The sequence below is a fragment of the Heterocephalus glaber genome, unplaced genomic scaffold, assembly GCF_053883595.1.
Source record: "Heterocephalus glaber isolate CG9 unplaced genomic scaffold, H.glaber_assembly_v1.0 deba00001457, whole genome shotgun sequence".
Lineage (NCBI taxonomy): Eukaryota > Metazoa > Chordata > Mammalia > Rodentia > Bathyergidae > Heterocephalus > Heterocephalus glaber.
In genome coordinates this window covers 32,047,634-32,074,596 of record NW_028258305.1, presented here as the reverse complement: position 1 = coordinate 32,074,596, position 26,963 = coordinate 32,047,634, and the positions used below count along the sequence as shown (strand labels likewise).

The 26,963-nt window shown below is 39.0% G+C and overlaps 1 protein-coding gene and 1 long non-coding RNA gene across 5 annotated transcripts in view; one reads left to right on the top strand and one right to left on the bottom strand.

The window, feature by feature from the left end:
* Window positions 1–9,893: 9,893 nt before the first annotated feature.
* Window positions 9,894–25,719, bottom strand: LOC101721064 (uncharacterized). Of its 3 annotated transcripts, XR_204976.3 has the most exons (7): window positions 25,330–25,719; window positions 25,054–25,243; window positions 23,065–23,157; window positions 21,564–21,606; window positions 16,977–17,171; window positions 16,096–16,186; window positions 9,894–13,239 (listed from the first exon to the last, which is right to left on the bottom strand). It is a non-coding gene; the product is annotated as an uncharacterized LOC101721064 (long non-coding RNA). The 3 variants fall into 3 exon arrangements; XR_002392878.1 differs by lacking the exon at window positions 9,894–13,239 and having other exon boundaries at window positions 21,521–21,606; XR_015453198.1 differs by lacking the exon at window positions 9,894–13,239 and having other exon boundaries at window positions 23,065–23,153.
* A 153-nt stretch (window positions 25,720–25,872) lies between these two features.
* Window positions 25,873–26,963, top strand: part of Crim1 (cysteine rich transmembrane BMP regulator 1) — a 180,224-nt gene continuing 179,133 nt past the window's right edge. For both annotated transcript variants that reach the window (XM_021253715.2, XM_004839289.4), the window contains exon 1: window positions 25,873–26,655. In XM_021253715.2, the coding sequence (XP_021109374.1) occupies window positions 26,325–26,655 (331 nt within the window). In that variant the 5' untranslated portion in view covers window positions 25,873–26,324. The remainder of the gene's footprint in view (window positions 26,656–26,963) is intronic.

Sequence of the window (26,963 nt, the reverse complement as noted above, 5' to 3'; positions counted from 1 at the left end):
CTGGTGATGTACCCACTCATTGTTAAATCATAGAGAAAATTAATACCTAATATTTGAGCAGCTCATAGAATGTGGAAAAGAGCAAGGATCCTGATGTATAAAAGAAGTGATTTTATTCAAATTTACTGTCTGAAAGACAGTAGTAAATGAAGGCACGTTATACAACCCAATAGATTTCAAAGAACTGATAGCTTTTGTAGATGGAGTCTTCTGGATTCATGTCAGAGCTCATTCCCACAAATCTTCACTCTGCCTTAACACCTCCTAGGGTGGACCTGTCCAGTTGCTCATCTCTATTCTTGGTTGGACTGGGAAAGTTAGAGTGTTGAGATATTTATAATACACCAAGTAAATCTTAACCCATCCTTATGACCTACTCCTAGCTAGGAAGTGTTTAAAACTGTTTTTTAAGAGAAGTGTTTGCACCCCCTTCTACAAATTAATTATGTTTTAAAGTGGAGTTCAGAAAATTATTAATTTGGCTTCCTAAGGTCTGAGTAGGCAAAAACTTCTTCTTATGCAATATGAAGTATGAAAATGGAGGGGTAGCCTCTAGAATGCACCAAATTTAAATCTTCTTGTAAATACCACCTAGAGGATCACAAAAATTGGATGTAATAAGCATGACAGTCTGGCCACCAAAACAAGTAATGAAAGTAGATACTGAGAAATAACTGGAGGAAAACACTTGGTGGGAGAATTTAAAGTAATTCACATTCTAATGAAATGTGGTTATAGTTTTTATAAAATATTTGCAATCTGATAGTACTGTGGTGGCCATGATTAGAGACTAATGTTTTAAGACGTTGAATATGGTTCTTCAATAACTGGAGTAAACCCAAAACTACTTCTTGAAGAGAATTTTGGCCCAGCCAGGGATACCACCTCTTTGCACCATTTTGCCCAGAGTTCCAGGGAAAGTATCAGTGGGAAGTGGATTTTTATTCTAAGTATGTATCTTTCTAAGGTTCTTTAATTTTCTTTAGAGAGATTAAGCCTATCCCCAGTTCTTCAGAGTGGAAGAATAATCAGTTCTCTAATAATATGCACAGAAGTTTCTACCTGGTGTTTTTCACATCATCAGATGAGTAATTGAACTGAAAGTCATTCAATATCCACCAAAAGTTGAATTGAGGAAAACAATAGTTAAAGAAAATCTTTGGAAGACCTATGGCCACTTTTTGAATCAAGAAGGTAAGTTAAGAAAAATAAAAGAGTAAATTTTTGTAAACACAACTTCCCAAGAAGCAGCATTAACTAAAAATATAAATGAATACAAGAAAAATTTAGGGAGCACTGAAATTCTTTTCCTAGAAGAGTTTGGAATATACTGCTAGTCTTTTGAAGTGAAATCATGGAAGAAAAACATATATAAGAGTAGGCATTTATGAACATTTGTGAGTATCCATTAATATATGTGTGTGGATATATATTAGCATGTATTATATTATATATATATCACACACAATCAATATTAAATATGTAATATAAATCTTCCATTGATAGATAAACAATAATGATATCCTTGGAGGATGTCAGATCCCAGAAGCTGTACTTTCTTATTTCCACTAACATGCATTAGCCTCTTTAGGAATATTATATTCAAGGTTTCAAGATAACTAGGAAAATATACAAGTTCCAACAACCTTCTAACTTTCTGGACCATTGAGGTAATATTTTCCTCCCTTTCCATGGATGCTGCAGTACAATTTTCCATGTAACAGAAGGAGAATATAATTCTGTCTTTCACTCCACCCACCTCCCTGATTCTCTGTTCCAACTTGTCTAATTCACACAGAAAATTGATTGGTACTCAGCTGGCAGCATGTTCAAATGTTGCCTAACTGTCTCCTGAGTGTTTTTTGAGGAGACACAGAAGGCAGAGGAATGGGCTGTCTAAAGAAGCCTAGAGGGGGTATATGTATGTGCACACACATGATCTCCATATATGTTTCCGAGGAAACACACATTCCCTGATGTTTTTCACCTGAAAATTTCTAACACATGGAGCATTAAAATGTAGTAAACACAATCTGACAGAACTGAATAGAAAATAAGCATATTCTTGTTGAATATTTGGAAACTTTAATACCTCACTTCCAATAATGGAAAGAACATAACAGAAGATCAACAAGAAAATAGGAGACTTGACCAATACTATAAACTAACTACATTTAACTAGCATCTATAGAACACTCTATCCAACACTAACTGGGTATATTTTTTTCTCAAAGTGTACATGGAACATTCTCCAGAACAGACTGTATGCGAGCCTATAAAATAAACTTTAATAAATTTAAAAGAAGAGAAGTAATACAATGTATGTTCTCCAACTGTAAAGAAATGAAATTAGGAACTCACAGCAGCAAGAACTTTTTGAGAAATTACAAATATGTGGAAATTAAACAGCACACTTTTAAATAAGCAAAGGGTCAAAGAATAATGAAAGAAGGAACATTACAAAAATAAGACAGGAATATAAGGGTATATATGAAACAATTATATGCCAATAAAGTAGATCACCTATATAAAATGGACAAACTATTAGAAAGACAAAAATACCAAAACTGACTTGATAACCCAAATATCTGAAGAGACCTATGCCAAGTAAAGAGATCTATTAGTAATAAAAAATTATTTTAATCTTCCCAGGATGAGATGGCTTCACTGGAGAATTTCACTAAATGTATAAAAAAATAATGAATACCAATCCTTCACAAACTTTTGCAAAATTTAGAAAGGGAAAGCATATTTCCTAATTTATTCTTTGAAGTCAGTTTTTTCCATGACTCCAAAATGGGCAAAGTCATCATCAATGCCAAAAAAAAAAAAAAGCAAAAGAAAGGAAAACTACAGACCAATATTGCTTTTGAGCATAGATGCAAAATTTCTCAATAAAATGCTAGCAAAACAGATCCAACAACATACAAAAGCACAGCATGACCTAGTATACTAGTCAGATTTCTTGTCACGGGGACAAAATACCTAACACCTGCAACTTAAAGGAGGAGAGATTTACTTTAGCTCACAGCTTTGCTGAATTCAATCCGTGTGGGCCAGCTCCAAGTCAGCAACAGCATGGTGGAAGGGCTTGGTGGAGGAAAAGCTACTTGTCCCATAGCAGTCAGGAAGCACAGAACAGGGGGAAGAGCCCAAGATAAAATACACCCTTCCAGGTCACATCCCCAGTGACCTATGTCTTTTGATCAGGCCCCACCTCCAAAGAGAACAGTCATCTACTGAACTCATCAATGGATCAATCCACTGATGAATATAATATGCCTATGATCCAATCCCCTTCCAAACACATGAGATTTGAGGGAGAGACATTTTAGATCGAGACATAACATTCTACCCCTGGGGCCCCAAAGGCTCATGTCCATCTCATTACGAAAAATGCATTCAGTCCATCTCTAAACATTGCCAGAGTCTTAACAATTTCAGCATTGATGAAAAACCCAAATCCAAAGTCTGCTCTGACATTCAAGGTGAACTCTTAGCTATGAGTCTCCATGAAACTCAAAAAGAAAATTAAATACTTCCAACATACAGTGGGATGGATAAATAGTCCCATTCCAAAAGGGAGAAGTAGAGGTATAGAAAGGAATGAGACCAAAGCAAACCAGAACCCTTCAAGGCAGATATTAAATCTTGAGGATCCATGACCAGCACCCAGGTCAGGTTGTAGTAATATGTGAGATGCAAAGGTATTGGGCAGCCCTGCTACCAATTGCTTTGCTGGCTGCAGCCAAAATGGCTTCTTTCTTAGGTTGGCCATACCAATTTTTTTATATTAGTCAGATTTCCCATTGCTAGGACAAAATACTCAACAGCCACAACTTAGAGGAGAGGTTTATCTTGGCTCCCGGTTTCAGTGGATTTAGTCCATGGTTAGTAGGCTCCAAGGTAGAAACAGCATGGTAGAAGGCAGAGGACAGCTGCTCAACCCACGGTAGCCAGGAAGAAGAGAGAGAGTAGGAGCCAAGGACAAGAATACACCCTTCTAAAACATGCCTCAAGTAATCTTTGTCTTCTGCCCAGCCACCACCCACACACACATGTCTGAATAGCTCACTCAACTATGAACTCAACAGTGGACTCATCCATGGATGAGTATAGCTACTGCATGATCCAGTCACCTTCCAGAAGCCTCATCTCTGAACATGAGACTTCTGGAGGACATTTTTAGGTCTAAACCATAACACTCAAAAAGATTTATCCCAGGAATGTAAGGTTGGTTTGATATATTTAAATTAACCATGTAATATACCATATTAACAGAATACAGAACAAAACCTATATAGTCATCCCAAGAGACACAGAGAAACCACTTGGCAAACTCCATCACTTTTTCATGAATTTTTTAATTAGGAATAGAAGGGAACTTCCCCAACCTAATAAAAAGCAGCTATGAAAAGCCCACAGCTAACATTCTGCTTCATTAAAAAAGGATGAAATCTTCTCTTCTAAATACAAAAATAAGGCAAATATGTTTCTATACTTTCACTCAGCATTCTAGTGGAGGGTCTGGGATTTAGCTCAGTGGTTCTGCCACTTGCCTCGCAAGTACAAGGACCCGAGTTCGATCCCTGGTACCAAAAAAAAAAAAAGCATTCTAGTGGGGATTCTAACTTGGGCAATTAGACAAAAGAAGGGGGAGAAAAGAAATAAAAGTATCTCTACTTGTAGACGTCATGATTTTGTACATAGAAAATCCTAAAGAATCCACCTTAAAACTATTTGACCTATAAATTCAGCAAGACTATAAGAATATACGATTAATATATGTCAATTCTATTTTTAAATACTATTAATGAATAATTCAAATAGGAAATTAAGAAAACAATTCCATTTACAATAGAATCAAAAAGGGTAAACACCTAGGAATAAATTTAATAAAATAAATATAAACTTGTACTTTGAAAGTTCTAAAATATTGTTGAAAACATTAAAGACTATTTAAGTGAAAAGACATCTTATGATCATGAATTGGAAAGCTTAGCATTGTTAAAATGGCAATACTTCCCAAATTGATTAACAGACTGACTGGATTCAATATCAAAACTCAGCATATTTTTTCATAGAGATTGACAAGCTGATCTTGAAGTTTACATGGAAATACGATAGCTAAAAGAATCGAAAAAGCAAAACATAGTTGGAGGGCAGAAATTCCCTGATTTCAAAGCTTTCTACAAAGCTACAGAAATCACAAGTGCAATACTGATGTAAAGTAGACAGAAACATACTTGAAGTAGATTTGAGAGTGCAGAAATAAACTCTGCATTTATGGTGCTATTTTCCAGAATCGATTGAGAATAGGAAAACATATAGAGACAGAAAACAGATTAGTGGTTGTCTGAGGCTAGAGGAAGGAGGATTGGAGAGTGACTGCTAATATTACAGGGCTGCTTTTTAAATGATGAAAATATTGTACAACTGCACAGTGGTAATAGTTGCATTGCTTTATGAATATTATAAAACCACAGAATTGCACATTTTAAAAATGAATGAATGAATGAATGAATTTTCCAAATCATTCTCATATTTCTGGGCATTTATCAGTTTGCCCTATTATATAATTGTTTCTGAACAGTTCTCCCCATATAGATTGTATGAAGATTGAGGACACAAATATATCACTTACCTTTGTATCAAGCAAAATATTTGTACCTAGTAGGAGATCAGTAAATTCTTATTGAATAAATTGGTATCCCCAACACTTCAGGCTTTCCAAATACTTACGTTTCCCTAAGAGCCTTCTTGAGTTGACTCCAAAACCACAGATGCAGCCTCGCCCACTCAACTTCTTCAAGATTTGCAGCAGTTGCTTGCCAAATAATTAGAACCGAGAGCTTGTTTATGTCGATGCCGATTTTATTCCATTCCTTGTCTGAAGAGCTACTTTGCTGGAGTGTTTTTCATCACAAGTTCAGTTCTCTGTTGTATTCAATTTCCAGGTCTCTCAGCCTCCTCCCAACCAATAATCCACCCCCATCCCCATCCATGATGTTCCTCCATCTCTCCTGTTCTTACATATCCTCTGCTTTCTAAATCTGGAGCTCTGCATCCAAATAGTAAATGATTTAACCATTTTTATTGTCTGGGCTAATGCCAGGCTAGTGGTTACCTCTGTCTTTGGCTTTGGCACTCATTCATTTATTCAATAAATTCATAACAAGTACCTAGAATGTAGCCCTTACTGTTCAAGTTGCTCTCTTGCCCTGATTACTTTTTATGTGTATTCATTGATGTGAAAATGGAGTGTTTGTTTGCTTATGCAACTAAAGAAATTTATGTTGCATAGGTAATAATATTAGAGAAATTTGGTGATTGTATGTGCTAATGCCTAGTGATACACTCGCAGACTCACTGATTAATAATTTCCATATCTGAAGGATCTCAGAAAATGAATCAACTCCTTTTCATCTACTGTAACACCAGTATTTTAATCAATTCCAATTTCAAATCTATCTTGCAATTTAAGCAAATTGCCATCTGCTGCCTGGGTTGTACTGGTTATGGCTTCAGTATTACTCTTGCCTTCATAGCTTCAGTCAAAAAAGAAAAAGAAATGGGAAAATTGCTAAGCACTAACATCTTGCTTGTATATGCATTCATACTGTATGATTACTGGCAGCTCTCCAGAAAATGTGGCCTATTTTCTGGAAGCCTCTTCAGTCTGCCATATTAAAAGATGCATGGTAATTTAATCAACTCAAGAATATGATTATGTGCACCTATATTTTTTTCTTTTTAATAGTGCAACAAAAAAACCCTTTTAAGGGGCCCCATTTTAAGAAGGGCCCAGAAAACAAGTGAGTTTCATAATGAGGCTGAGGCCAGTCATCCCAGAGAGTCTTGGGTGTCCTCAGCATGGCTACCTGAGAAGGGACGGTTTGGTGGGGCGGAACCCCCAACCTTCAAGTCTGAGAGATCCAGTTTCAAAAGAGACAGGTTCTGAGCACAGTGCTTGCTTGGGCCTGCCCTTTTCTCTCACTCTGCAAACAACCATTAGTCCCAGTTTCTAGCTGCTGTCTACACACAAGAGAAACAGTAACAACAACAAAAAGTCAATGGAGTCTCATTTGGTCTCCCTAGACACTTTCCCAAGCTGCCTCTCACACTGCGTTTGATTTGTCAGGAACTAGCCTTCCTCCACTCACTCAGATGTGAATGTCTATACCTTAAGTTTCAAATGTTTTCAAGTAACATGCAACGGATACAGATTATTGTGTAGGGCTGGAGGTGCCCTTAGAAACTTGAAACTAAATTTCCTCCATGAACTGGCAAGATCATCATCCCTAGGGTACTTGTAGCAATGTCAACTATCAGGCCTCTTCCAGATTACTTTATTGAATCAGAGTCTTGGGGGCTCTATCTTCATAAGCCCTTCAGGTGATTCTGACACTAAGTCTGAGAAGCCCTATCGTGTTCGTTACCTGGTGCCGTTCTTATTATTCTGACCTCTTCCGGAAGCCTGTTCACCTCTTTTCCACATCCTGTGGCCCAAGTTTTTGTTCCATTGTTTCTTGTTGTCATCACTTTGTATCTTGCAGATTAGGTCCCTGATTCCAGCCTCTAGGGACAGCTCTGGACCAGACTCCATATCTAGACTCATTCCTGCATTCAATCATCTTTCTGGGCTCCATCTGGGACCTGACTGCTTGTAATAGCCAGCATGATGCTTTACTTCCAACTGACCTTCCCCCACTGCTCTCTGCTCCTGACCTGACCGCAGAGTGAAGTCTACACATAAAAGCCACCAAGGCATAGTCCCCATGAACACAGTTCTCTAAACTGTCCTCTGTGCCATCTGTTTTTCCCTTTGCTGTCCATCTTCCACACAACTCCTAGTAATTTTCCTAAGGAAGAAAATTGATATTATCTCCTGCCTGAAAGCTCTATCAATTTCTAGTTTTCTACAGGATCAGGTCCAAAGTTCTTAACATGCTATCCAAAGCTCTCCTCATTCTATAATTTATATACTGACTTTACTACTTTGTCCCTCTCACGCACAGCATTTCACTTCTGCTCAGTCACTTACCAGTCTCATTTGTCTGAGAATTCCCTTGTCAGGCCTCAGTGCCTTTGCACATGTTATTTCCTTTGTCTAGATTGCTCTTGTCCTACTTTCCCAGCAGGCAAATGCCTACTAGTCTTTTGAGATTCAATTATAGTGCCATCCCTTTCAGAAAGCCCTCTCTACCTCCTCCAGGCTGAGTTATGTGCACCATCCTTTGGACACTTTGTCTGCCACTATTATTTTACTAATTGTGACACTGTTCTGAATTGACAGTTCACAAATTGGAAGCTGTTGTTGGGCAGAAATAGTGTCTTATCTTAATTTCAATACCCAGAGCCCAGTAGCAAGGGGCACATTGTAGAAACTCAATAAATATTGTCAAATGAATATTTAGATTCTTAAGCACTGTGTCCCAGGTAGTATTACTGGAGGTCAGGTCACTTTATCAGCATAATAAGGAAGCTTACTTTATAAAGATGTGTGAGGTAAGCCTCTTCATGAATCAGAGATCCATTTTGTAAAAAATTGCTATGTAAAATATAACAACCTACCTCAATTTCTCTGTATAGTATTCTCATTTCTCTGATTATCCTAATATAGCAGCATGACTATTATTTTTCTAAAGGTTCTTGCAATTTCTATTGTCTTTCTAGTTCAAGAAGTTTCTCGCTTCTTTTGTTTGTCTTACTCTAACTTCTGAGAGAATAGGATTTCTTAGAAAATAACAAGGGATGATATTGAGGTTGAAATTTCTGAGTATGTGGGATTTTTAAGTTATCTTCTAAAGCTTAATTTTAATATATACAATAAATCATGTAGGCCTTTTTGAAGAGAGATATATTATAAAGTTTAATTTACTACAAAATTAAAGAAACGTTGCCTAAAATATAGATATGATATTTTGGCATGTAGTTTCACCTGAGTCAGCCAGAAAGCTTATAGGTTGTATTTGCTAGGAAAAGAGCACCTCATAGTTTAAAATTAGTTCCTTCTAGGACTATGCAATGCACAACCTACACAACCATCCTTGTGGCCTTGATGAAAAGGAAAGGGTCTATCCCTCATCACACACAGCTCTCCCCTAGCTCTTGATTGGGCTTCTCCTATCCCAGTGATTTAACTTGAGCTTCACAGTAAACCAGCTAACTATGCTCTTTGAGGTGGGACCTACATATCAGTTCTTCGAAATTTGTGTGATAGGTTTTTATGGCTATAGTAACTGTAGGGAAGAGGTCCTCAGTAGGTCGGGCCCAAGGATGCCATCTTTCCTACATGGTGTGGGCCAGCCTGCAAACAAAGAGTTGTCTTGCATTCTGCACCAGTGTTTAATGTCTTGCTGGATTTTTCATGTAGCTAAAAATAATTGTTTAGAATTATTTTAGAACCTAATTTGGTTTACATATAAACACAAGGTATTTTTACAGTTTTAATACTTACTGAGTTTTTCAGGAATGCATCTATCAAGTAAATAGAACATTTCTCTTTTCTAAGTTCAAGACTTTTACTAAGAGTTCTTGGTAAATGGCTTTTTGCCATTTTAGAAATATATATAAATATATACTGTATATTTTTACATAGTATATAATACATCTCTTTATATTTACATATTATGTCTTCGTATAATGTATATTTATTGATGTCAATATATTTTGTATACTTATATATTTTATATATTACATTTATTTATAGAATGTATATTTATGTTATATGTGTATTTATATTATGTATATTTTATATATTATACCAAATATAAAGTATATTTGCATGCATTATGTGCTTATATATTTTATATATACTTATATATTTTATATATTACATTTATTTACAGAATGTATATTTATGTTATGTGTGCATTTATATCATGTATATTTTATGTATTATATCAAATATAAAGTATATTTGCATGTATTATGTGCTTGTATATCTTTATATTGTTATATACATTTATCTTTGTATTTACATACATCATATATATATGTATATCTCACATGAAGTAATGCTATTCCTGGAATTTAAATAACCAACATTATACACCTGTCAATCTGCATTTGTTGCTATTAAATTCACAAGAAGTACTATGCATAGGTGCAAACATATGATACCTTTTTGTGTCCACTTACGTAATGTGTCTAAGCACTTACATGATAAAATACATAAGTTTTTACATAAATTGTTTTAGTTTTCCTTATATTTTGAGAATTACATTAAATTTTTAAATTATATGTACACATGGGTTAGCTATAAGTTACACTAAAGAAAGAAAATAAGGCCTTCCAAAATATTTGTTATTAAAAGGATATTGGAATCTGAAATGACTGTAAATTAACTTAAGTTGTACTTTCTCTCTTCAAACTGTTGCCTCATAAAAAAATTTTTTAAATTTCATTTAACCACTTCAAACTCACATCCTTTTCAATTTTCGAACTGAAATGAAACCCAAAACATTGCTCCTAATTCTTATTTGAGGCTAAACTGAAAGTGTCCTAAAGACAATATGTACAGTTTTAAGAGAAACATGTGTACAATCTGGTAGGATAGTACATGTCATTATGCCATTTTTTAAAAATCTCTTCAAATTTTTTTAATTGACAGTTCTTAATGAGTGTTTGATGATTTTTTATTAATTTTTTCCTAATGAAAATTGACCAATCAATGCAGGTTCAATAAAATCGTTTTGCATCCAATGATCAATTTTTCTATCCCACTTCCCCACTCACTGTCACTTTCACACCCTGGACCTTCTCATTACCCATAACTATAGCTCCCCTGAGATCTCAATTTCATGCATTCTATCCTCTGCTCTCACCCTTCAATCATAGCTTACCTACTCTGGAACTTTTGCTACAGCAGTGGTTCATTGAGACTTCCAGTCTTCTGAGTTTGCTCCTTGTCACTCTGTCTGACACCCCATACTCTCCCCTTTTCCTCTACCACCACCACCACGTCCAGTGTCCCCACGTCTGCAAGCTAGATCTTGGCCCTGATGTGGCACTAGCTCTTCTCTCTGCCAGGAAGACTTCTGCTACATGCTTGAAAGGCTCATTTCTGTTCACTTATTTGTCAGCTTAAAGATTCCCATTTTCCACAAATCTCTCTAATTACTCCTTCTTAAGCAGCCATTTGGTCTGTTCGAAATGACAATTACACCATCCATTTTCATTCTATTTCATTGCCAATAAGATTTTTTCTTGATGATTTGTGCTCCAATTATTTCAGTACAAGCTGTAGAAAGGCAGAGACCTTATCAGTCTTGTGCATCAAGAAACTGCCTGACTACAAAGCAGTTAACAGATATCTGAAAAGGTAGAATGGACAAGGGGAAGGAGAGAGGGAGAGAAGAGGAAGGAAGGAAAGGGGAAGGAGAGGGAAGAAAGGAGGGAAGGAGAGAAGGGAAAGATGAAGAAAATAGATAAAATAATAAATAAGCAGCATTTTCTCACATTTTTATGATAAACATATGAGGAGAATGTGGAAAAAATTAATTCTTTCCTTTCTTTCTTCTTTTCTTTCCCTCCTCCCCTTCCTCCTTCTCTCCTCCCCCCTCCCTCCTTCCTTCCTTCCTTGCATGGGAGCTATATAGTAATTGGTAATGAAAAGGTCAACAGCATGAACATGACAGTGAGTGGTAGAAGTGAGAGAGAAAAATAGATCACTGGATGCAAAGAGGTTTCATTAAAACTGTATTGCTTGATCAAAATTCACTAAGAAAAATCAGCAAAAACTGATTAAGAATAGTTCATTAGCACATTTTTTCATTTTTGTTTATATATGCATGATTATATATCCCACTGCACAGTGGAATTATAGAAAATATTTTTATTGTTGCTGACCTATGGCTTCCAGTTCTTTTATGATGAATATGTATTACTCATGCATCAAAAAAGAATGAAATCATTATTTTAAAAAATAAAACAAATGCCAAATATTGGTTTAAGAATGAAAATTTGCAGTTATTTTTTTTAAACATTCATTATTTTCAAACTTTTTATGTGATATTTGGGATTTTTTTTATATTTGGGATCTTAACAGAGTTATAAAGTTAACCAACTTCTTTAATCAGTTGAGAATTCATGCGTGTCTACGTGTGCACATACACAGTCAGGTCTGTGGTATCTGTGGCCTTCATTGCAACCCCCACTTATCACTTCAGGCCAATTTGTATCATTTCCCTGGCCTTCTCAGCATTTGTGACATTTCCAATTCCATCTGCAGATTTAATTAACGTGCTGCTCATTCACCCTTCCACAGCACTGATAACTAGGGACATAAAACTGGACACAGTGCTGGCTGCTGCGCCACCTCCACACTTCCCACAACTGGACACCTCCTTCTGGTCTACCTAGTTTTCAAGCCAAACTGATTGAAACTGATTTTGCAAGTAAAATTCACTCAGACATTGCATCAAATGATTTATGAAGTCCATGCAGGCATGCAGTGTCCCATTAATCACAGACACTACAATAATCTATTTGTGTGCAGCAGTCCTCATAAATTGGAATAAAATAAATTCCACAAGTGCATCTTCAGCTCTGGCAACAGGGCACATGGTATTATTCGGGGCACTATCCACATAATGCAGTGTTGGCAGACTTGCAGATTCCTGAGCCTAGTCAAGCAAGTAAAAATATGCATTCATTTACTAATGCATGCCAAACCTAAAGAAATTACTGCTTATTCATCCACTGAGGGAGAGGATTTAAGGCTCAGCTCTCCAATGTTTTATGAAAGCTGATGTAAATAAACAAAACAAATGAGGTACAACAATAAGATCAGTAAGATGCTTTTGTTAGCAAACAGTCCAGATTCCACCCTCAAATAAAATATTGAGCACTAAAGTGCTTTCATCATTGGAAGACTCTTATTTTCATAGTGTTATGAAACAATTTTGTAAATTCTCTTTTGAGGTAGATCTGTGTTTTCGAACAAAAATATGTCTTCAAACATAGCAAGTTCACTATCTTTACAATATTTCACTTCTTAAAAATAATCCACAATTATTGCAATCTATGTCCAGTAAGTATTGTGAATGATCTAGCTAGGTAATAGTAATCTTTTCAAAATGTAAATTAATTTGGTTTCGTTCCTTTTTGTAAAACAAAGATTCATCAATATAAAAATACACTGGAGAGAATAAAAATTGCATGAAATCCTAATACCCAACTCTTCATTTACTGGTGAACATCTTTTCCAAAATTTTATTTATATGAGGTCTTTTTCTGTAGAAAGATAGGAAGATAAACACAAATTAAACAAATTGAGATAAGCTGAAATTCTACCATAATTATTATTTTGTAGGCAGTTTTTAAAAAATCAACAATATATTATAGACATATTTCTAAATATAATAAATACAGATGATCATCATTTTAGTAAGTATACATTTTCATTCCATAGAATTAATCAAAATCTTATTGGTAGAAATTTAATAAATTTTCAAATTTTCAACCATGAACAACACATCTTGGTTTTTAGATACAGTATTTTTGCCCTTGTCTTTAATCCCTTCTTATTAGAAAAACAGTTCTTAGAATAACAATTGGCTTAGAATAAGATTTTTTTCTTAGAATAAACTCTTAAAATTATGATATCTGGATCAGGGATATGTCCACCTGATATATATTGCCAAACTGCTTTCCAGAAAAAAAAATGTACCAATCTGTACTACCACTAATTACTCATGGAAGTACTAACTGTGTTCGCCTTTGCCAACCCTGGAGGTTATCATTTATATTTGTATCAATCTGGTAGATGGAAAGTGTTTTCTCATTGTTTCACTTTTCATGTCTTTATATTTGGCTGAACATTTCTTCACATGTTTATATTTCATTTATGTTTATTCTTTGGGGAGTTACTTGCTCTTGTATATTTCCATGGGGTAGGCAGTATTCATCAATTTCATTGATTTAAGTGGCTATCTTTATACTAAGTTAATGGTATTGTAAAATCTAAACCAAATTATGAACACAAGTCTGAGCCTCAGTTCCTCCTCTATAAAAATGTCTGATAATAACTTCTGATGAGATTACAGAGATTAAGAGATAAATTGTCCAAGGCACTTAGCATATACTTCACTCCATATGCTCAATAAATGGTTGCTAGGAAACAAATGAGACATTACAATTTTTAGAACTAATCTGCATAGACACTGATAAATCACTGACAGAAAATCCAACTAGAAGGGATCCCCAATATATAGAAAAGTTGGCCCAATCAATACTAAAGGATGAGGTCCTGAACACACTCTTGGTGCATATTCTTCTTTGGAGATAAGAAAAGAGTTTTAATATTGAATGGGGGTCTCAGAGTTGGGCACTTGAACAAAGAAGAAATATTCAATGGAGCTCTATCTCATCTGTCACCTATACTCTGAAATCAGATACACAGAAAAAAATGGTAATGTGGAGTAGTTTTATGCCATAAAAACTCTGATACTACTTGAAGTGTCTCAGGGTATTTGGTGTACAGAAAGACAAGGCATGTCCATCAGAAGCTTTGGCACCAGATACCCAGGCAACGAATCCCAATATTAGACACCATCTTCTAATCAGCAGAGATTGGCATGTGAAAAACCAGGTGTCTGGGCAAAAGGAGTAAGGCTTCCACTACTGAATGAGCCAGTTAAATAGAGGGGAACTAGGAACAAAATGACTAAAATTGTGGCAGCTATGGAGATCATTTTTCACTGTTTGCTCAGGAAGAGAACTGGAAACAGAGCTAACCCAGAGATAAACAGGTAGCCTGCTGTTAATAGAGGAGCATGGAGGAGGACTCCAAGCAACACCCACCTTATATAAGGCTGCTAAGCATCAGCAAATATAAAGTAATCAGCACTCTGGGACTTCATTTTTCTTGTCTATAAAAGGGAGGTGCTGGACTGGGGATAGCTGAAGCCTCATCTAGTGCTATACATTTTCCTTATTTTTATCAGAAATTTCACAGCAAGGAGCAGACACGTTGGATAGAGTAGCCCTTGGTAGTCTTACTCAGGAGTACAAAGCATTGTACTTCTCTCACAAAAATTTTATGCCTAATAGTAAATAATACTATTTATACTTAAGCTATCATTTGAGAAAACATGATTGTAATGAAAGGTCAGCATTTTTTTTCTCAGGTTCTAAGTGTGCAGGAAAGCAAGATAAATAACAAAATGGAAAACCAGAAGGTAGATTTAACCCATTAAACTTGGGAGCTCCTAATCTATTCTGGAATTTCAAGCCCTGCTGCAGCATATTTGATTTTGGACCACAGCTCATTCTCTCACAGTTAGGCTATTTATAAGTCTCCCCATGGGTTTCCTTGTTCCCCTTCATTGTCCCTCTGTTACTCTTCTGCCGTAATTTCAATTTTTCACTATGTAGAAGATGCTATCATTTGTAAGCAACAGCATTATTTTATACACCAAGAAAGCAAATAAACAACTGTCAATTAAACTATGACATGCCATTGTCTGTAATGTACATCTTACTTTCAGAGTTGTTCAAATATTTTAAAAGTATATCTTAGAATCAGTGAAATGCAGTGTCTTTATACATTAGGAATCTGATGAATTCACTTATCTCTAAAAGCTCCCACAGAGGATAAAGTCCAAACTCTGCTTTGGATTTTGGGTCTTCACCACCCAGCCTCTTCTTACCAGCCTTACGTCCTGACTCACCACTGAGCACCCATTATCGCAAAATTAGTTTGTTCTCTGGTTGTAAAAGCACATGTTCTCTTCCTTCCTTCCAAAACATTTACTGAATACCTGCTATGTAAAACTCCCATTCTAGAAACTTCATTGTTTCATTGTTTGTAATATTTTTCTCTCCCTGCCTTCCACCCTATAAAACAGGTAAATTTATATCTTTCCTTCAAAAGCCAATCCAACTATCTTCTTTCTCATGAAAAAGTGCAGTGACACTTTCTTCAATTTTTTTCACATAGACTTAACTTAGTAAATTTCTGTTGCACTATGTTGAAACTGTTGATTCCCATACTAGGCAGTGAGCCTGTATTATTAGTCAGCTTTCCATCACTAGGACACAACACCTGACACTCACAACTTAAAGGGGGAGAAGTTTATTTTGGCTCACAGTTTCAGAGGTTTCAGTCCATGGTCAGCTGGCTTCAAAGCAGAAGCATCATGGGAAGAGGGTGGTCACGGCAGACGAAAATCTATGGTGGCTGAAGCAGAGAGAACCCAAGAGCCAGAGTAAGAGATATACCCTTTAAAGACATGCCCTCATCGACCTACTTCCTCCAACTGAACCCCACTTTCTAACAGCACATTAAGTTGAGTTGAACTCCATGATCCAATCACATTACTAAAGCCCAACTTTGAACACATGAGACTTTCAGAGAACATTTAAGATCTAAACCATAACAGGGCCCTTCAAGCACAAGGAAAGTGACATTTATTTATGCAATCAGAGTAGTGATTAGGAAAGTAAGAGTCCACCTGCTGGCTTCAAAGTATCTATCCTCCTTAATAGGAAATCATATACCTCAAGTAGAGGGATGAACAGGAAATGTGACATTATAAGAGGAAACATACTGCCAGAGTGCAGACAGAATTTAATATGACATTCTTGTATTTTATCTTCATGCAGGGCAGAAGTACTTTTAAATTCTAGAACTGAAGACTAGAGACTCCATCTCACAAGCTTTTATTTATTTATTTTTATTTATTTATTTATTTTTTATTTTTGGTACTGGGGATGGAACTCAGGTCCTTGTGCTTGCGCAGCAGGTAGCAAAACCACTGAGCTAAATCCCCGGCCCTCACAAGCTTTTAAAGTAGCAAATAGTCAGGAACTATTCACCTTATAACATTTTTTAAATTTCCATCATATAGAATGCCAACATAATAGACTTATTGAACATCTATTATATGCTCAGAATCCTGCAGATGCTAATTTCCTAAGTGATGAGAAAAATTAAACTCAGTCAGATTAAATAATTTATTCCAACTTACACAAACAATGATGAACACAGTCAGAATTTGATTCCAGGTCAGTTTTATTCCCCAAACTACATCCTTTCCATTAGAGTACCTCATCATCATTGAGGACATTTCTGATTAGTGAATTGTTTCTCAGGGGAAAATTGAATAGTCTTCTTCACATATCTGTGACTGGTGTTGCTGGTTAGTTTATCTCCCTGGAAAAATCTAAATGGGAAACATGGCAAGAATTTTGGCAATAATCAGTTGGTGACAGAAACACTCTCGGAATCTACTTCCTATATTTTCTTCCTACCTGGTTCCATACTTTAAGAACTCAATCTTTTTTTTTTCCTTCCTTCCTTGCTAATCTCAGGTCAATAGTCATTTATACAGTCACAGCACACTGGCAAGCAGCTTTTGGTTAATGAACTTGATTTGTCATATGAATTTTAGTTTGAGCTCCTAAAAGCTGGCAAAGATGTTTAAGACACATTAAGCTATCAAACAAGTAATGACAGAGAATATGTGTATGATGACCCAACATCAGAAAACTAAAATAGTCTTTAAGTTCAAATAATAAATAGAAGGGGTGCTTATCTGTAGTCCATAATAAATCTGAAGATCTTGATACAGTGAGAAATAATAATAGCAGGAAAGGTAAAAGGGGAGATCATGTGGCAGTATTACAAAGGAGGCTTGAAAAGGAAGTACAATAATAAGACTCTGAAGGACCTGGAAGAAGGAGAAAAATGAGAGTTTGAAGAATTGCATTCTCTTTTGAGCACATAGGATCTTGGTTACCCACAATAAGATCATGGATAGAGAGGGTCTGAGAGTGTGAACTCTCAACATACAAAACTTACTGGGAAGCACAATAGGGATGGCTATTCTCCCGCTTGAGCAAGTGGAAAGTTTTGATATTATTTAATTTCCACTAATCAGTACTACTAAACTGCTGGGATCCTTTTGGAATATTATAATATTGGATATATTTTAAATATTAGATTGGTAACATAAGTATTACACATTCATCACATAACTAACAAAAATGCAAGCTAGCTAACAAACAATGTGTGTCAAAAGTACATTTTGAGCAGCAAATAAACATATGAAAAAATGTTCAACATCACTGGTCATTCGAGAGATGCAGATGAAAACAACACTGAGATTCCACCTCACCCCAGAAAGAATGGCTGCTATCAAGAAATCAACCAATAACAAATGCTGGCGGGGCTGTGGGGAGAAAGGAACCCTTCTCCATTGTTGGTGGGAGTGCAGACTGGTGCAACCACTGTGGAAATCAGTATGGAGATACCTCAAAGAACTAGGCCTAGAGGTCCCATTTGACCCAGCTATTCCCCTTGCTAGGTATCTTTCCAAAAGAATTAAAAGAATCATACCACAGCAATATATGTGCACCCATGTTTACAGCAGCACAGTTTGTAATAGGTAAAGCTTGGAAACAGCCCAAGTGCCCATCAACTGGAAGCTGGATGAAGAAGATGTGTTTTTTTTATAAAATGGAATACTACTCAGCCATAAAGAATGAGAAACTAGAGACATTTATAGCTAAATGGATGCACATTGAGGCCATCCTCTTAAGTGAAATAAATAGGACACACATGTGTAAATACTGAATACTTTCTCTAGTGAGAGAAACTGAAAGTATAAATAAGGATTAAAATGATTAAAATGAATAATTGATAATTTGAAATATTAAAAGGTTCAAATGTGTAGGGGTGGTGGGAGGGGAAGGAGAAAGGAAAGAAGGGAAAGGAAAAATTACGAGAAAAGAAAAAATGGAAACGAAATCTATGTAAATAGGGAAGGGTGGAGGGGGTGAAGGGCACATAGATAATGGGGAAAAAGTAAGAATCAAGATATATCATGTACAGGTACAAGCACCCAATGACAAATGTAAACGTGTTGTATACCTAAAATGTACCAATGAAAGAATTTTTTTTAAAGTGCATTTTGTCTAAGAACATATAACAAAAAACAGGGCCTGAATAAACAGTTAATGTTATTTCTGCTTACACTAAAATACTATGTTAGGATAGGCTAACTACTATGAAAACAAAACAAACTTGGTGTCTTATCACAGTAAAGACTCATTTCTCGCTCATATTAGAGTCCGCTGAAATTCAGTGAGGTGTGTATATGTGAATGTGTGTCTGTGTATGGGAGACCCATTTCCCAGAGTCACCTCAGAACCCAGGACCCAACCATCTAGTATCTTCCTAGGGCTTCAGAGTCCTCTGTGGAAAGATCCTCAGCCAACCAGAAGTAAGGGAATAAAACAAAATGCAGGCTTATGGAGAAGTGTTTGATTTCAGGCAGGTAAAAGATGCCCCACCACTTCCATCCACATTTCATGGCTCCAGCTAACTTCAGAAGAAAGCAGGTAAGTGTTGGCTGGCTGTGTGTCCAGAATGAAGGAAGGGACAGAGCAATTTCCTACCAGAGGACAGGCAATGAGTTTTGATTTCAATGACAAAGTAGTATGATACCTAGGACCTGAATACAAAACGTCAGTATTCTAAAGAACATTTTCATAGCAGAATTTACTTTCAATGCTTGATGGCTCCTTGTTAGCTGTCACTTGGAGAAACAGTGTGTGTGCTTGTTCCATGAATATTATCAATGCCTACTCTTTTTATAAAACTCCTCTTTTGATTTCCTCTAGAACATGTTTTAGTTCTTTCAATAGTCCCAGCAGTGACAAATCTTCCTTTGAAGATGAACTTCACAGAGATTATAAGAAGTTGGCGTCATATCTGGGGAATGAAGAAGATAATCTGCTTGCTTTATACCATGTTGGGTCAGATATGATAAACAATGAGGCTTATTTCCTCAAGGGACTACAGCAGGGAATTCACAAATAGACATACATTATCAGAATGTTTGAGGAATGACACCATTGTTAAAACAGATCTGATTGTGTTTCTTAACATAAGCCAAATAGATTTGGGGAAGAATGGCTGCAATTTGGATCTATGAATCATCTGGCTATTGAAACCAGAACAGGAAGTGGGCAAGGAAATAAAAGTGGGTAGCGTTGTGTTAGGTGGAAATTTCTTCTCACTATAATGCATTGCTGGGTCTTCTCAATTCTCTTACACTTGCTTTTTCTAGCTATCCAGAAGAACAGCTGTAAGCCCATATTGCTTCAAATACCCTCACTTTCTGAAAGGTTTCTAATTTATATGATTTCATTAGTTCTCCTTTATAAAAGCATTCCTTCTTAGGAGAAAATTGTAATTGAGTACATAATCACTTTCTCTTAAAAACTCAGATGGCATACAATTTACCGGTTATATGATTTGGTAATTTGCACAGTTGAATCATTTGATGATTCATAGCTAAAATTTCCTAATGTTGAACATTTTTAAGAATCTAATGGAATAATGAATGTGAAAACACTTTTTAAAGGTTAAAAAAATTTAAAATTTTACAATGTAAGGTGCTGTCTGTCAATACACATCAAAATAGGCATAAATTTTGATCCACAAATAATCCCATTTTAGGAATTTACTAAAGAAAATATTTGAAGATATGATGAGAAGGCATCATGGGAACCTTTGTTTATAGCAGTGAAAGCATAAACCAAACAAATACCTTAAGAGTCTATTAATATGGCAGCATTTAAATATAATGTGATAAACCTATTCAATGAAATAATATTCAGTGCTAAAAAAGAAAGCGGTTATTGATTCTCAAGATCAATATGCCATGCATATGTATAAGTGAAGAAGCAATTATGAGCTAAGATGGTATATCTCATTTCATATTTTACATTTTATGGGAGAAGATAAGCCTTCACAGATGTCTAATAAATGTTACCAATGGTTATAGCTCAATGGTAGGATTATGAATGTTTCTTTTTCCCTCCTTTCCTTTGTTCTTTTTCTTTCTAGCTCTTTCTTTTTCTTGTTTGTATTTTCTCATTTTGCCCCAGTGAACATGTACAGTACTTGTAAGGAACACACTGACATTACTGCATAGCATGGACTCTGGAGCTGTTCTGCCTGCATTTGAATTCCAGTCTTTCCTTTTATTTTATTTTGCTTGTGTTTTTTGAGACAGGGTCTTGCTATGTAGTCCAGGCTGACCTTGAACTCACTATGTAGCCTAGGCTGGTCTTGAACTCATGATGGTGTTCTTGCCTGTTTCCAGAGTGCTGGGATTACAGGCATGAGCCACTTGCCTGGAAAATCTTTCCTTTTAAATAAGTGTAACATTGTGTGTATTTGTTAACTTTCCTGTGTCTCGGGTTTCCCAACCTGTATATGCAGGTAATTATAGTACCTACATCATCAGATTATATGGAGAATTAAATGGGAATAATATACTAGGGTAACCAGAAAATATACACACAGAAAACACTATCTAAATATTTGTTATTCTATATTTAGGAAAACAATGGACATATTATATAATGGTGATATACTAATCATTATTTTAACTTTTATATGTAAGTTAGCAAATAAAGCAAGATATTTACCACAAATGTTAGCAAGTTTAAATTAGGTCTGCAAAAAACAAAAATTGAAAAGAAAGCAACTCTCCATTACCCAGGTCACAAGCTCTAAAGGCAGAAAAAGACAGGCTCCAAACCTGATATCCATATACACAGTTGTCTACGCCTCAGATTCTTCAACTGTAAAATGAAGACAACATAGGACATTAGAGATACTATAAGACTTTGGACTCAGAGAAGCATTCTACAGATTAATTAAAAATAACCCATACAAAGTGCTTAGCACGTTGACTAGAAAGTAATGTTCTTTATAAATATTAGTTGGTACTTATTATCATTATCAATTGTTGTCCTTTAAAATAAGTCTGAGACTGAAATGAGATCAAGAAACTGTCACAAAGCCTTCAACCCTGCGACTAGCCTAAACAGAGTGCTAAACCAATAGAAGATTCTAAGAAAGAAAACAAGCAAACACTGGGATACATAGATGTTGCATAGCAATGGATGCAGACAGCAGGGATTCCCACTTAAACATCAGGGAGACACTCAATTAGAGGACTCTAAAAACAGCAACAGAACAGAAGAATGATCATTTTGTCCATATAACCCTGTAAGGTTGGTATTCTTGTGTCCACTTTAGAGAGGAGAAAACTGAATTCAGAATGGATAAATGTCTTGTTTAAATTTGCGGGGGTATGGGGAGAACCCTAGGCTGAAGCTTAGAAAAGACCAGTGTTCTAGGGCCAGGGATTTAGCTCAGTGGTTCCACCGCCTGCCCCACAAGTACAAGAACCCGAGTTCCATGCCCCGTACCAAAAAAAAAAAGACCAGTGTTCTATGCTCAGGCCTTGCTAGCCTTCTAACACCTTCCTATTATCTCTACAGCACCTGCTGTACCCTGGCACAGGAGATAACAGCCTTGTTAGTAAATAGGAGGTCTTAGGAGCCGTAACAGAGCCCAAGAACCAGATTGACAGAGAACCTCAAGTAGGGGTCTGCCTATGTCATGGAACTGGCCCTGGCCTAGATTAGGTGAGACCTGGATATAGGCAATCCCAGTTATGGGGACCAGAAAGATGGGGGAAGAGGGTGAAAGGAGTCAGACCTGTTGTCCTGGTTTCTTCTACTATGTATGCAAAGCTTTGATAAAACAATGAGGCATTATCTCTTGTACAACTCAGTAATAATGCATACTGTATATCCAACTCAAAAAGCAACATCTACACATCTCTCTTCATTTCAGGAAAACACAAACAATATCCACATCCCAGAAGGTGTGACTCCAGGAAAGACTCTGGACTTGAGGCCACATCAGGGAGCAAGGCTCTAATACTAGTGTTCTCTCTGGTGCTGTCTCATTTCCTCTCTCTGCTAGGCCTCCAACTAGGTACTTTGATTTTCAGACATATTCAACAATTTATTAATCCCTCCCATCCAACCTGTCCAGTGGCCAACAGAGGGCGGACTGTCTCTTCTTCCAGACCTCCGTCAGAAATACATTCTCACTCCCTTTCCTTGCAGACTGCGGTTCGTCACCAGTTTGGAAGCTTCTCTCGGGCCCCAAGCATCCCCTTCAACTACTTATTTTAGAAACATTTACTAAAACCAAGACAGAAGGGTCAGAAAAAAAATACTCACAATCTTTTTGTCTGTAGTTCTTCTCCTTCTCATTCATTCATGAATGTACACACTCTTACACGTCCTGCTCCCACCAATGAACTGATAATCTACCTGGGTTCAGAATTACATGTATAAACAATATGAAAAACGCCACAAGTGAAAGGCACTTACAAAATACTGTAGAACAGAAAAGGGAGTAAGCTTCAGAAGGCTTCCCAAAGAGAAGAACTATATTCTGTGTATGGCTCTAATTCTTACATTTATTTGTATGTGCTTCTCAGGGTCCTTCCCATTTGACCTCCAATTCTCATTATTTTGGATTCATCCAACCTCTTTCAAGACCCTTAGTCTGTGAAGATGGTGAGATCTTTTTGTGTTTGAGCCTCAATGCCATTTGCCTCAGCTTCTTGGCCACCTTATAGTGTCTGCTGGGTCCTCAAGAACCAAGTTGCAGAGATCCTAGTGTACAAACTGATTTCAGATAAGCAGCCAGGCCCTTACAGGTTTCTCATTTGCCACTGTTTCCTGACTTCAAAAAATTCTGTTTTCTCCATCACATCTGTGACTATTTCTATGCCAAGAATCACATGAATTTGATTCTTTGAGAAGATGTACATGCATCTTAGTCTAATACTCCCTCTAGTCCTAAGCCTGACTCAAATTCCTTCGAGAAGCTGGCCCTTCTCGCCTTGTGCCTATCTACCTTTCAGGTGGTTCTACCACTGAAGTCCCTGAAGGATGGACAGTAATGTCCATGGTGTCCCTTGTCTCTGCCAAATCTATAGCTTTTCTCAGTCTTGGATATATTGCCTTTATGAAATGAAAACCACAGAAAAAACAGGCAAAGCTTTGACAGTGATTAGTACTTTTTCAAACTACAGGGGATTTCTCACTTCTCATTTTTTTCCATCACCTGACCTTGGCTTTTCCTGTTGAATCCTATAATGTTATCTGCTGCTACAATTTAATAATGTCTTTATATTCACATTTGAAAGGAAATATAGATAACCTCCTTTGCAAGAGTGGAAGGAAGGGCTTTTTAACATAGTGCAATGATGACAGTTTGCTGGCAAATCCCATAGTGAAGTGCTGGGGCTTCATTGGGTTACAAGAAATAACCATCTTTAATGGAGTTGTGTGCTTTATTCTTTCACTTTGCTAATAGAAAACCTAGCATGTTATAAATGATTTCACTTAATACTTATTCTAGAACCATAGGAAATGAGGGCCTTTGGAGATCTTCTAATCTGACTCCCTACACTGTTGTGGGAACTGTTTCCACAGCAATCCTGGGAACTGGTACTCTCAATAGCTCCTTAAACCCCTGTAGAAAATGGGGTGCTTATTCCCTCTTTTCAATGTTGAACAGCTTCCTATAACTTCAGTGATAATGAGTCTTTTCTGCTCTGTAGGACAAAGCAGAATGACTGGAGAAATGTTTACAGTTTTCTGATGCCAGTGATGGAGGACTATTCCATTGGTAACTTTTTTTTTGGTTGGGGATAAATGTGGTTAAATCAAAATACTTATCATAAGTACAAATTTGCTCCACAGAAAATTTCAAAGGTATCTTTATTTCTTTTCTACTTATATTGCTCCTGTTAACTTTTGGTTCATAAGTCACGATTTTCAGGACCCTTTCTGCAGCCAGGCCACTCTGAGGCAGAGGGTCCACCAGTCATGCCTGTTTCACACCTGCCACAGGACTGGACTTTTAAATTTTTTTATGCTGATCCAAGTCACTTTTTGTCAATTCATGTTTTATACACGCTGGTACACATCCTTCTATGAATGGTGGGCCGTTACCGAAATGATCATTGGTTCTCACCCAATCAGTGATCAGGGGCATCACAGGGAGAACCAGTACTGACAACCACAAAGAGAATCGAGGTTTCAATGATGCATTTTGCATCGCGTCAGTTGCTTCTTTACCTGGTTTATCACAAAGGATATTTTACTACACATCCATTTTATTAATATCCACAATAAATAAATACAAAGACCCACCACTTTTGCCCATGAGCTTGGGAAACAAAATGGTAATGTCAGATGACATTAATGGTGCGTGAGATCCACGGCTTCAGCGTCACGTCAAGACTTGTATTCGGTCTGCCTCCAGTCAGGGGCTCAGTTGTCACTTTCCAGTCCCCCTCTTCCGTGATACAGCACCTCGGCACAGACAGCAGGGCGATAAAACCTACAGGATGTATACAGTTAAAATCCAACTCAAGTCGCAGTGCACAAGTCCTCCGCACCCCCAACCCCACCCCGCAGAATATTTACCTAAAACCATCTGAACCTCTTAATTAATTCACCAGCAGCTTCGCTGGAGACGTCTCGAGCTGCCCGAGACTCCATTACATAATATCTTTTACAAAGTCTATTCCCAGCTCAGGTGAAAGATGGATCCTCGTCCAGCCTGCGGAGGTTCCAAGCTTTTGCTTCCTTTTCCCGGGCTCCGATCCCGCGGGTGCACAGCCCCGGCTGCAGTAATCGTCCCTACCGGTCCGGCGCTTCGGGGTAGGGGTGAGGTCCCCGCCACTCTCGCGACTCCAAAGCCCCCCGGAGCTGCCCCCGGCGCTCCCGGGCCGGCCGAGGTGGCCAAAGAGCTGGCGGGCACTCGGGACGCAGGCGCCTGGGCGCGCGCTGGGTGCGCCCAGCTCTGGAGGAAGCGGAGGCGGGGGCGGAGTAGGCGTGGAGGGAGGGCCACCCGGGGGCGGGGGCCGGCCCGCGGGGGGCAGCCAATGAGCGGCGCGCAACGCGGGGGGGCGGGACCGAGGCGGAGCGGGGAGGGCGCGCCCGCGCGGCGGAGCCCCTGCCATAAACAAGCGCCCGGAGCCGCGGCGCGGGAGTGGGGCGAGCGGGCGCGCCGAGCGGACGCCGCGGACCTTCTGCTGCGCCACCGCGCCCACCCGGCGGCTCGGAGGCGGGGACCGGCCCAGAAGCTGCGCCGCCGCGGGGCGGCCGACGGGAAGGAGGAGGAGGCGCCGCCAGCCCCGGCTGGAGCCGAGCGCGGCCACCGCCGCCGCCGCCGCCGCCGCCGCCAGAAGTTTGGGCTGAGCCGGAGCCGCCGGGAGGAAACTTTTTTTTTTTCCCCTCCCTCCGGGAGGAGGCGGCGGAGGAGGAGGGGAGCCGCCGCTGCCGCCGGCGCCGACGCTCGCAGGTTCGGTGGGCGCTGCCCGCAGGGGCGGGGGCCTCGCCCCGCAGGGAGGCGCGCCCGGGGGCCCCGAGGGGCGGCTGGACCGCGGGCTGCGGTGCGGCGGCGGCGGCGCAGGAGGATGTACTTGGTGGCGGGGGGCAGGGGGCTGGCCGGCTGCGGGCACCTCCCGGTCTCGCTGCTGGGGCTGCTCCTGCTCCTGGCGCGCTCCGGCACCCGGGCGCTGGTCTGCCTGCCCTGCGACGAGTCCAAGTGCGAGGAGCCGCGGAGCTGCCCGGGGAGCATCGTGCAGGGCGTCTGCGGCTGCTGCTACATGTGCGCCCGCCAGCGGAACGAGAGCTGCGGCGGTGCCTACGGGCTGCACGGAGCCTGCGACCGGGGGCTGCGCTGTGTCATCCGGCCCCCGCTGCACGGCGACTCCATCACCGAGTACGAAGTGGGCGTCTGCGAAGGTACGGCCGCCCGCCCGCCGCGGACCCCCTCCCTCGTCGCCGGCTGCGCCTAACAAAGTTTGGCTGAGACTTTACAAGGAGCCAGGGCTCCGCGGGAGGAGGGGCGGCCGCCGCCCCCGGGATGTGCCCGGCGCCCCTCGGCCCCCGCTGCCCGCGCCCGGACGCTCAGCCGGCGGCGGGCCCGGCGGGGTTTCGCTCGTGGAGGGCGGGCGATTGCGGGGTCGCCCGGGCCGGGCTGGGTGGCGCGCCCTCGCCCGGAGGAGGGGCTGCCGCGGGGGCACTGCGGAGGCTGCTGCGCGCCAGCCCCT